This window comes from Thermobia domestica, chromosome 8 (assembly GCF_964235325.1).
Source record: "Thermobia domestica chromosome 8, izTheDome1.hap1.1, whole genome shotgun sequence".
Taxonomy (NCBI): Eukaryota; Metazoa; Arthropoda; class Insecta; order Zygentoma; family Lepismatidae; genus Thermobia; species Thermobia domestica.
The window spans coordinates 135,656,207-135,668,497 of record NC_137461.1 but is presented as its reverse complement, the minus strand read 5'-3'; the positions used below and the strand labels follow the sequence as shown (position 1 = coordinate 135,668,497).

At 35.7% G+C, this 12,291-nt stretch overlaps 1 protein-coding gene across 1 annotated transcript in view; it reads left to right on the top strand.

The window, feature by feature from the left end:
* The window catches only part of Fis1 (Mitochondrial fission 1 protein), a 58,626-nt gene extending 46,651 nt beyond the window's left edge, over positions 1-11,975 (top strand). Inside the window, exon 4 of the mRNA XM_081769016.1 lies at positions 9,983-11,975. Within this exon, the coding sequence (XP_081625142.1) occupies positions 9,983-10,074 (92 nt within the window). The 3' untranslated portion in view covers positions 10,075-11,975. The remainder of the gene's footprint in view (positions 1-9,982) is intronic.
* Positions 11,976-12,291: the final 316 nt, after the last annotated feature.

Here is a 12,291-nt window from a genome sequence, read left to right as displayed (position 1 = left end):
ATCATACATGTACATTTAACCTGCATGAAGTTGAATCCTACGATATTCAGTCCAGATTTTATATTTTAGTGCTTATTGAAGTCTAACCCGTGTTTTTGTGATGAATTGTGCTGTTACGTTAGAAAAATTCCAGGAACGGATGCCAATAGATACTATAATAATTCATGTGTCGGGAAGTAAACAGTGTAAAATACCATGGGGAAGTGTAAGTTCAGGAATGATTGGATTCACAAGAAAGACAGCAAGATTTACCGAATATTCCCATCCAGGACCAGAAATAAAAGCTTTGTTCTGCTGAAGACTTTACAGTTGAGTTGTCCCTCAGCTTTCTTTATATATGTTCGAAAATTAAAAATGTCTTTTAATCATTTGTGAAGATTGGAAAATAGATAAATATATTTTTTATTTCTAATCTTAACCGGCATCTTGATAGGAGTAAATCACTATAAAAAATGTTACATTTTCTGACGTATGACTGAAAGTTGATTTGTGAAGTTCCTCATCAGAGGCGAGTTGGTCTGCAAAGTCTCCTTTTTTATTTTATTTAGTTTACGAAGTCTTCTTTTGTGCTTCATTTGGTCTTCAAATAGCTATTTTCAATGCCATTGACGCTCTGATGCCTGCATTATAAGATAAACATTTTAGTTAAAGAAACAAGGAACTATTTTCAACGACTGGCGAAAATACCGCACACAAATAGAGTTGAAAAATAGAAATCATCCTGAATATCAACTGTAAATGGATTTTATCACTATAAAAGATATCTCTACTTATCTCAAAATTTTGTGATGCTTAACGCACGGTCGTATCCAGTGACCGGAGATCCTGAATCGATCAAGACAGTGCAGGAGAGCTCAAGGGAAAAGGGTGAGAACCGTTCTTCAAATATTGAAAAAAAAAAAAAAAAAAAAAAAAAAAAAAAAAAAAAAATAAGTTTTTATCTCGGAAACAAAATCTTTATTGACAGACGTGAGCTGAAATTCAGTGGTGCCATTCGGAGTATCAGAATTCCGATCAAAGCGCACTTGCCTTCAAACTTATCTCGCTGTACAGCTATTTCTGGAAGTAAACCTAACAATATTGGTACTATTGGAAAGATAATTTAATACTCTACAAATTTAATTAGGGATGTTTTTACTATATCTCAACTCATTTGGGAGATACAGAGCAAAAAAGATAAAATTAAGAACAAAATATGTCAGTTTTTAATGTTTATGTTAAATTTTCCGAAAAACCGTTGGATCTATCCAAAGCATGAATAGACAAATCGTAAAGCACACCTTAGAGATAAAACCGGAAAAAGAAATTCATTAATATCTTGATTAGTTTCGGAGATATGGCTTTTTATTAGAAACGCTAACATTTTAGCTTCAGTAGAGGAGAAGGGGGTGTACGGGAGGGACTTTCCGCTCGTATCAAGTGACCGGCGGTCTAGAAATGATCAGGATAGTGGACTTGATGATTTAGGACCACCGGTTGCTTTTACTCTCGGGTTGATCTAACTCCTTATTTTGAAGACTTTTCTAGATTCTGCTTCCCGACTACATCAGCAAACCTTATTGTGCTGAAAACCTGGCCATTTACTTTTACGCCTTTTTTATTTTTATCAAAGAATTCTTTCATAGCCTCTTCTATATAGACATTGAACAGAAGAGGTGCAAGTCCACATCCTTGCCTCACTCCTTTACTTATTCTTGCTTCCTTCTGATTTCTTCCTATAACAGCTGTCTGGTTCCTATAAAGTTGGTATATTATTCTTCTGTTTCTGTAATCCACTTTCAAATTCTTCAATGCTCTGAATATAATATTCCAATCTATATTGTCAAAAGCTTTCTCTATATCAACAAATGCTATCACAATTGGTTTGTTTATTCTGATATGCTATTCCATGATCAACTGCAGACTCAGTATTGCTTTCCTTGTTCCGCTTTTCCTCCTGAATCCAAACTGGTCCTTGGATAGCCGTTCTTCGATTTTTCCTTCTATTCTTTGTGCGATAATTTTGCACAGTATTTTTGATGCATGGGAAAGCAAACTTAACGTTCTGTGTTCTTCGCATTTCCGTGCGCCTTTTCCATTAGGGATGGACACCAATATGCTTTTGTCGAAGTTTCTTGGTATTTTTCCCGAAATGTACATTTCATTAATAAGATTAAATAGTTTCTTCTTTGTTGCTATTTCAAGATTCTTAATCAGTTCCTTTGGTATTTGATCTATTCCTGGGGCTTGACCAAGTTGCATTTTCTCCAAAGCATTGTCAAATTCGCACTGTAAAATCAGGGTGTCTATCGGTCACGAATGTCACGAAAAAGTCACGAAATTAGAAAACGGTCATGAAAGTCACGAAAAAGTCACGAAATTTAGCTTTTGGATCACGATGTTTTATCTGTGCAAATGTAAGTAGAGATTGGAAAATTGTATTCTATAAAACATCAAAATTCACCACCAAAAATGTCTATGGTCGACTTTAGACGCTACCAAATCGCAAGCAAAGTACGTTTGTAACGCATGGATGAAAATCGGCCTAATTCGCACCCAAATTCGCTCTTGAAAATGTTATGAAATTTTATGATTTAGTAAAGAAAAGGTCACGAAAAAGTCACGAAATTTCATTTTGGAATTTTAGTAGACACCCTGAAAATTGATGGTTCTAATTCATTTTCATCGACGTCTTTTTCTTTTCTATCTCTTCTTCGTTCTCTCTGTCTCCTTTGTAGAGTTCTTCAATATATTCCTTCCATCTTCTTATTATTCGCTCCTCTTCTTTTAGCGTTGTCCCATCCTTGTCTATAATAATGTCTGTGTGGTTCTTTTTCTCACCGATGCCTAAAATACACTAAATAGGTCTGGCAGGATTTCGTGCCACACGACAAATATATGAACATTATTATTATTATTATTATTTTTACTTGAACCGTCACGGTTTTGTAGTTATTTTTCCGCCCTGTAGAATGCTTTTGAAAGTAAAATATTATTATTATTATTATTTATTTATTTATTAAATTTTTTACACATTATTTGCTTCCTTCCATTTAAGTTCACACATCTTGAATTCTTGTGTACACTTCACCACAATATGGTTGCTCTTGAAGTACTCAGGGTGGAGACCAATAACACATTTTTAACACTTATAAATTGGTCGTCCACAACAAACTTTGCATCTCGAATTTTTCAGATTGGATTTGATAATCCAATGATGAAGACCATCATATTTCATAAAACTGTGTACTTTCTCAGCCGATCCCAGGGGTCTCAGATTGTTCTTGGCGTTCCATATTACAAAACAAATTGCTGGGCTATTTCCATAACAAAATCGAGAAGTGGAATGTTTTCTCTCCTACAGCATTGACAGCTGAGATGGTAACGCGCCATGCAAAAAACTGCCATCACCATTTCTTTGATCGAACTCTATACCATGCCTGATATTGGTCACTGCAATCCACTCCTCCCTTATGTTTATTATATATATTGCTACTTGCCGTGGAACAGGTATTTCTATTTTCTTATCCTTTCTGCTCCATTTGAAGCAAATGGATTTGTCTTTATTTTGTTACTGGCGACAGTCACTCTTTTGTTGTTTTTCCATTACTTCTGTTTCTAGAACACGCTTTGGTAGATGTTCGGGTAATTCTTCATTCTCAATATCAGTTTTATCTGAATCTTCATTCTGTATCACCTCCAGGATCCTTTGCAGGTGGTGAGATAGCTACACTGCACTGCGTGTTCTCATTGTCAAAATCTTCCATCAAAATATCATAAATATCGTTGAGAGAAAGTCTGGAAAGAATCAAAAATTAAATCAGTACCAAGCTACATAAAACATGGAATATCTTGTTATTTGAAGATCACAGTACTTTTTTAAAATGACTATTCTGTTTAGAAATTATACACTTTAACAAAATCATGATGATGTGAAACTAATTACTCTTCTTTGAAAAAAGTTTTTTTTTGGTTTGTTTGAGTTTATCGTGCCCCGGTTATACCGGGGTGGTGGCTAAAGGAGACATGGATCTATTGATTAGAGTGGAATCCGAACCACGGTTTTCGTTCAATTGTCCCCCCCCCTTCCCCCCCTCGAATCGTGCCCGTGACCACGTGCACCGAAGACAAGCATACTGGCCACTAGACCAAGCTAGGGTGCTTCTTCGGAAAGCAAATAATTGAGAATTTGTTCATTATTGTTCTAGCGAGAATGTAGTAAAATATGTAACAATTGACGGAATGTTTTTGTTGTACGTAAGTTAGTAGTCTTAAAAATATGAAATAACTAACATGTAATCTAGCACTAAATAAGACTTCATAAATTAAAATACCGTTTTCTTTTTCTCAAATTTATTAGCTATGCGCCTGACCTTTCCATAGATCAGTAATTTCACGGTCATCTTCAAAGTCACAGTATATCTTTCTTTAAGTATTTGCATTTCAGAAGAGAACCAGTATTATTCAGAGAAATTTTCGCCAAGCCTATAGCAATTCTTATGCTGGTAAGAAATTGACAGATGAACATTGGAAAACTTGTTCAAACTTAGTCTTAACATGTTTCGAGAGTAGAATGTCAGGGAACCTGAGAATAAGTTTCACGGGTTGAATGTCCGCAGGACTCGCCAATGTTGCGAACCCCACTTTGAGAACTATTGAGTGATGATATCACAGCCACAGGGACGGCGCCAGGAACGCTTGATGGGGTGGGCGGAAAGAGGTGGACCTAGTTGCTGGGTGGGCGGACAATGAAAATGAGAACTGGGCAATGTAGACATTTTTTGACAATAATTAAATTTCAATTTTTATACTCTTTAGTTAGCTAAGGCTCAGACCGAAATAGGGGAAAAACAAGGATGTGGAAAACAGCTGCGTTGTCCTTATAAAAGGTGCCATTCCAGCATTCACCTGGTGAGACTGAAGAAATGCAGGACTTAGGATGGGCCGCGGGAGTTCGTGGCAATATGCTCGACCTACCGAATTCCGCGTGGCACACACACTACCTCTACTTTCAGTTTGTTTTAAACAATAATAACGGTGTGTACTGTGTAGTCGATGAAGTTCAAGACAGCTTTATCTCCTCTCCCTCCAAGAATGCACGTGAATGCATAGAAATAAAAGAAGGTTCAAACAACACAGACTAACAGATAATACTCTACTTTTCGTTAATAACATAAAATACACAATAAGTAGGTAAAGTAAAACAAGGATAAAATAGGCTGCTGCAAACATTTTTATCTTTGAAGTATTTTTACAAGAAAGCAAGAGACAAAAAATATATTTAAATGAGTAACTTCAGAAGCAACGCTGTCGTCTTCGCTCTCTCCAACATCTAGTTCATTTTCACTTTCTTCGAAATCAAACACTTCAAATTGCGAATCCTGGTTGTCACATGTATTTGTATTTTTTTGTCTTTTTCCCCATTGAAGAAGAAGGATTATCACTAACGTCAACGGATTGAAAATCGCGCTTCTTTGAACACGAGAGTGACACTGAGCCTGAGAAGAAATCGCTGATAAGTTTTTTCGACATATTAGTTGAACAAGCACCGACCGCCAAGACTTCTGAACGCAACAGAGATCAACTCAACAATTCTATAATAAGGGTTTTTACAAATCTGTTTAATGCCACACGGGTAAGACATGTGGTACATTGCTATAAACAATTGCAAGTTGCAACCCTCTTATAAGAAGCTATCGCGCCGACACAAAGCAAGGGCGCCAATTTCTCTGTAAATTTGGGGGGGGGGGTTGGGGTAATTAAGATGCAGAAGGCATGTATGAGAATTTTAAGACAAATTTAATTCAAATTATGCCAAATATTGTATATTCATAAATAAAATGCGGGGCGCACATAAGCTTTGGGGGAGCCCGGGCCTCCTTGGGCCCCCAGAATCGTGCCCCCTCGGGCCCCCCTTGACACAAAGCACTACTCTCCTCCCTCAATTTTTGAAATGAGACAATAGACGATACTGGCCAGTCCTGTCCATTATTTAGTCGACTTTTTAAAAAGCACTTAGAGTACTTTTGTTTTCAGTGCAGCACATACAAACACTGGCGTTTCAATAGCACGATTGTGCGTGTGTGTTAAACTTCAATTCATTAATCACGACTTTTGGCATCATTATATTACTATAAGTATCTGTCTTAAAATCATTGTGCATTGCAGAGTTAAACAGAATCTTAGAACCTATTACATTACAATCGAAAGTAATACCTATTGCTTTTGAAGTACAGGATGTCACCTTCAGTGCCGGATTTGCATATAAACTAAACAAGCTATAGCCCAAAAATTTAAAAGAAAAAGTGGCTGTGATGTCATTTCCAAATAATAAGAAAGAGCAAATAAGATAAAACGCACATACAACAACGGTGTTCTGTACTGTTATGTATTAAGCTCTCATGAAGCAAGTTTTCCATGAGCCTGTTTTCCAACCCGCCTGCAATGGGATTTCTATTGCCCAGCCCCGCTTATAATGGAACCCTCGTTTACCAGCTCCGCTTGTAATGGGGATTTTATTTCAGAGCCCCATTTGTAGTCGGGGCCCTGTTTTCCAGCCATTACACTTAGCTACTTTAATAAGACTTCACAGCATAAGTGATACAGTATCTTGTATGCGGATAGAACTCTAGTGCTACCTTTCACGTACTATTTGGAATTCGATAAGAAATTAAGTCTGGTAACAGTGGATGCATAAGAAGAAGGCATGAAACGACAAGCTCGTGAAATAATAGTAAAATATAAAGGAATTACAGCCCTAAGCGGCAATAATCTTTACATCGCGAAATTATAGCTATTTTATTTCGCTGTACGTAAGTATGAAAAGTAGTGTGCAGAAGTATTTTCATAACTTTCAGAACTTGGCACTGATTTTCATAGTGATCCTATAGAGTTGTGTTGATTTTGAGTTTAACGTCCCTTTCAGCAGCGAGGCTACATGAGACGGGACCTACTGATTAACGTGGAATCCGAACCACATGAGCTCCCACTGGGAATCGAACCCGGACTTCCCACGCCAAAGGTGCGTACGCTAACCGCTTAGCCACGGAGGAGCTCATATAGTGATCTATAGAGTGCAATAATGGATCACTAAAGGCAGGGACGGATCCAGGGGGCGATCGCCTCCCAGAATTGAATATGTTTTTATTTTAAAAATAAAACCTATCCTAAGAATTTCCACCTTTGTATTATAACGTAAAATAAAACTTATTGACTTCGAACGACTGCCCCCCCCCCCCAAACATTCAGAATGGATCCGCCCCTGACTAAAGGAAAGAATAGGAGCACGAATAGTAGTGATTTCATCCATTCGTTCTAGGCATATGAGTCGTTCGTTTGTATATATTAACAGTATTTTATGTATTGTTACGTTCAGAACTACCCGAATTTACCTTGTGTAAGTTAGTATGCAGCAGGCTGAATGCGTTAGGTTATCGGCACTAGTTACTACATAGCAAGACAAGATACCAACATCTTTTCACGTCGCAGTAAAAACATGCTACCTACATTTATAGGTCTTATAATAATTTTAGTGCAACAGTTAGGTCTTTTTAACGATATTTTTTATGATTTTCAGCCAGAGACGTATCTAGCCAGGGGCTAGAGAGGTCTAAGACCCCAGTTTTTTTGTGACAAAAGTAATTGAAGCCATTAGTTACATATTTTTGAAAGTTTATAGTAAACTCACGATATATCTATCATAATCTGGGTTTTAGTTGACCTTCTCTAGTTTTAAACTTCTAGGTTCGCCTCTGCTTCCAGCGAATTTGTGTCGTGTTACACCTTGCGTAATCTTCGAGGGTTGCATTCCATTTTGAGTTACTCGAGTAACCTGACCTGGAAAAAGCTCACACGATTAGTTGAGCTTTAGGCAGTAATTACCAACCCTGGATAATATTTAGACTGTATTTACTTACACGGATCCCTGGAAACGTTTCAAACTTTTACCCAACTGAATAGAAACAACTTGAAATGAGAAATGATGCGGTCTCCACATATTGTAGAAGCATTGCGTGGAGCGTTGATCATAGTTGGTGCAAAAAGAAAACAGAGTAGACCGGCAAGGGACTTTATTGGTACCAAATTAAACTAACGCTAATTTTACAAATTTTACAGTTTTTCTGTAATGTATTCAAAACAGTAAGTTAAGTTAACGAAATATTTACGAAAATGTATTTAGATATGTATTAGATCCATAAATTACCATAGAGCATATATTCAAACAGAAAAGGCGAAATTTTGTCGCTGAAAAAGAAAGCTAGAAATAAAAGGGCCCCATTAACTTAAATAGCTTAGGGCCCCATCAAACCTAAATCTGGCACTGGTCACCTTCATTATTCTACTTCTGTTGCAGGGGTGTCATTTCAGACTTCGCTGAGGGGGCAAGAACACCAACAACATAAGACTTTCACAGTTTGTACTAATATATTAGTAGACAATCGATAAAGTATATGTATTCCTCAAACTCTTGTGGGGGCAATTGCCCCCTCCTGTCCCCCCTTAATGACACCCGTGTTCTGTGGGGGTGGGCGGATGGGTGGGCGGTTGCCCACCCCCGCCCACCCTTAACGCCGTCCCTGCACAGCTACTGCAATGCAGACAATTGATTATTTTTTATTTTTTGGGGAAACAAGAGATAACCATACGAAGAAGAGCATGAATTCAGAAAAAAAGCACGAAATTTGGAGAAAGCTTAAAAATTCGTTCTCATAAATGCCGACTGGCAGGATTTCCTGCCATAGTATTTTAATTATTGTATTTAAATAAAACCTTTATTTATACTCACACTCTTTCAACTTGCACACGTTCTTTAATCTCTTTTAAACATTACTCATGCATTACATCATAATAAGAATAAGAAATGTATTGCTACTTACGTTTTCTTTGATGTACTCGAAGCCATTTTATCGCCTTTTGATGCACAACGTTGTGTTTTCTCTGCAGCCGCTTTATTATACCATTAATGTCTACTCAAAACTACACAAATCGAAAGAAAATACATCCAAGAATAAACATGGATAAGGACAGGCAGAACGGTCCATTTGTTTTCAAGGGGTGGCAGGTGAAACGACTGATAGGAAATCCTGCCATTCGGCATTGCTAAGTTAATTTGTTGTATAATTTCAAACCACTTTTTGATTCCCAAGAAATTTGGGGAAAAAAACAATCAACTTAAAGAGCTTTTAGTGTTCGTTAGTAACCACTCAAGAGTATATAAAGAGCGTTTCCAGTGCGAAGAAAAATGTATTGGAATGACAAAATGATTATACACATTAGAATGAAGGACTACATTAATAATTTGCAAATTCTCAGTGGCTAAAATTATCTGCAGCACCAGCTACTAAACTGGTATTAGTGATGTATAGATGTTACATGTCCTCTTGAGAAATATATCACCATTTTTTGTCTATCTGGAAACGTAACTGGGCGAGAGTGATTTTCCAGTTCTTATATGAGACCGCTTCCCATCCAGTTTCAGATACACGCATCAAAGCGAGTTTACTAAGCTTACTGGTTATGGAAACCGATAAATCATTTACAGCACGTTGCATTTTATCTGTTGTATTTGAGTGGGCAATGTTCTGTTGGAATAATACTTCCTTCTGTCACGAAAGAAAGGTCCATGATATTTAGCTAAAGCAGTCAGTTTTCTTTTAACGAATATGGGACGTAAACCCTTACCATTATTGATCGTGATTCTACTCCGTAATATCTAGAGTGACACCTGTCTCTCTTCTTACCATATCGACGTTAGACGTCCCCAGGCAGAAATTGCTTACATTATTTAAAGACCACAGATAGCTATTTATAATATATGTGAGGTCCTACAATCAGGTATTCCATTACCGCTAACTTCTCAGTGTAACCATACTTTCATACCTCTCTCTTCTGTAGTAATCATAATAATTAATATTAATGCAAAGGTAGAACCTAATGTTTTTATTTATTGTAAAGAAAGGAACTTATATTTTGTTACTTATGACTATCTTTTTTTCTTTTACAGAAGGCCTTATAGGTATGGCTTTGGCTGGAGGAGCCATATTAGCTATTGGTGGCCTTTTAGGACTAGGTATTGCACTAAGTAAGGGTAAGTGACAGTAGGAAGAAACTAAGATGTCCTATAAAAAAGCGGTCGAATGGGCAATGAATGAGTATTACACTTTTGCAGGCGACACATTTTTCACTCCAGGCGTCACAGGCTCTGCATTCTATAGAGATACAATGATGCCCGTGGTTTATATGAATTTATGTATTTCGGAATCTTTAAATGAGAATTGGCATATGTGATGTATGGTAATTTAGTAGTTCACATTCCTGTTGCAATTTTTTTTTTATATTAGTACTTTAAGACTGAATATTTCTGTGAGTAGGTGTGTGGTTTCACTGAAAGCTTTGTCATATATTGTAAAAAGAAATAGATTATAATTTTATTTAAAATGGCTTGTTTAGAATGTTATGTGTGTGAATGTGTGTGTGTGTGTGTGGGTGGGTGGGTGTAATGTTCGAGAATTTGTGTCCATGAGGATAACAACTTATTTTGAGATTTCTTTTGCGCTGTTTAAAGTGTAGGTAACTGTTTTATATTACAATCAAACGTCTTTTTTCTTTCTTTCAGTTTAACACTAATTTTCATTAATACTTCACCGAGACATATCAGTCTTATATGAATCCCAATACTGTATGTAAACCTTTACAATAACACTGAAAATAAAATGGTACATAATTTTTATAGTAAATAAAACCCCGAGCACATGACACAGTGCTGGTTTGTTCTCCTTAAATGAAGGTTTTTACATAACCTTTCTGTTTGTTGTCTATTAAAATCGTAAGAGATTCTTTTTTCTTTCCGAAGTAACGTAGCAATACGTTGTATATAACTGTAAACTTATTGGCTGTGTGTACGAAGTTACCAATCAGGAAGATTATTACACACGAAAATACTTGAATCATACTGTGCAAAATGAGCTAAGAATTGGAGTGAAACTTGTCTAGTCTATGTCCAACAAGGTAACATGCAGTTGTGTAGAAATTAGAAGTTAAACGTAGGCTATTATTTTCTTAAGATATTTTTCGTACTTTTTGGAATAGTTGTGAAGCACCTTTTTTGTTAAGTCACAATACACTGTTGCCATATTTCTAAAATTATATATTTGTGTGCTTTGTTTAATGATACGTTATATAGCTTTGTAATCTCACTTCATTTCATAATTATAAATAAGGATCAAAAGCTGCTAAACTGTAAGCGTATGAATTTTACAGCTGAGTGTATGTTTCGAGGTACACAGTGTAACATGCGCTTTTATGTCAGTTATAGTCTTATGTGTTGAAATGCGGACTTACATGTATATTCATATGTTGGTAGAATTGTCAGGAGGATAAAAATTAAGAAATACGTTATGAAGTATTTTGAAACTAAATGATCTAAAAGCACTGGACTTTCATCAATTTCATCTGAGGAATAACTTAATAAATGGTTTTATCAGTTACCGTTAATATTTAGCACAGGTAATGTGCTTTTCAGGATCCATGACAGACCATATGCACATGCTTTATATGTACAGATTTTGAAGAATTATACGTTTATACAAATAATGTTGGTCTATTTCCTTTTTGATGTTGCCTTTGTTATGTAATTTACAATTAAGGAAATATTTATCGTATTTGTAATTTCTGTTAAAGAAACAGAAAGTTCTTTAAAGATAGAGAGGCATGCTTTTTCAGCCTTGTGTACTATGTGGTTAAGAAAAAAAGGAAGAAAAGAAACAGTTATGTCGTCGTAATCATGGAATAAATATCTTGTGGAAGAAGTATTAAAAACAATTTCCTCTTTGAAAATTCTAAAGAATCATTCTGATTTTTATAAGATCATTTTTAATGTTGGCTTCAATTGTATGGTTTATTTTTTACTCAAATGTGTTTTCGTTGTGTAGAAGAATAATGTAATATTGGTGTAAGAATTTATTAGGATATAAAATAAAATATATAAAAATGAAAAATCATGTTTTTTTTTTTTTTTTTTTTAAAAATGTACTACGTCTCTCAGTAGTAAGGCATTTTCTGTTATGATATTTATTGTTTTATTTGATTGCAACGATTTGAGAAAATTTAACTCGAGTGCTTTTTAATGTCTGAACGTAAAATAATATCTTTAGATGAAATCAAAGTGTCTATTAATCTTAAAAAGATCATCATATCAGTAAATTTGTAGATAATCATTTCAAATTGAAATATTCCAAAACTGATGTTGCAATATGTATGCTTGGAATATTTCAGTGTGAAAGATGTAAAGTATTAGTTTAGAATAATTACGCA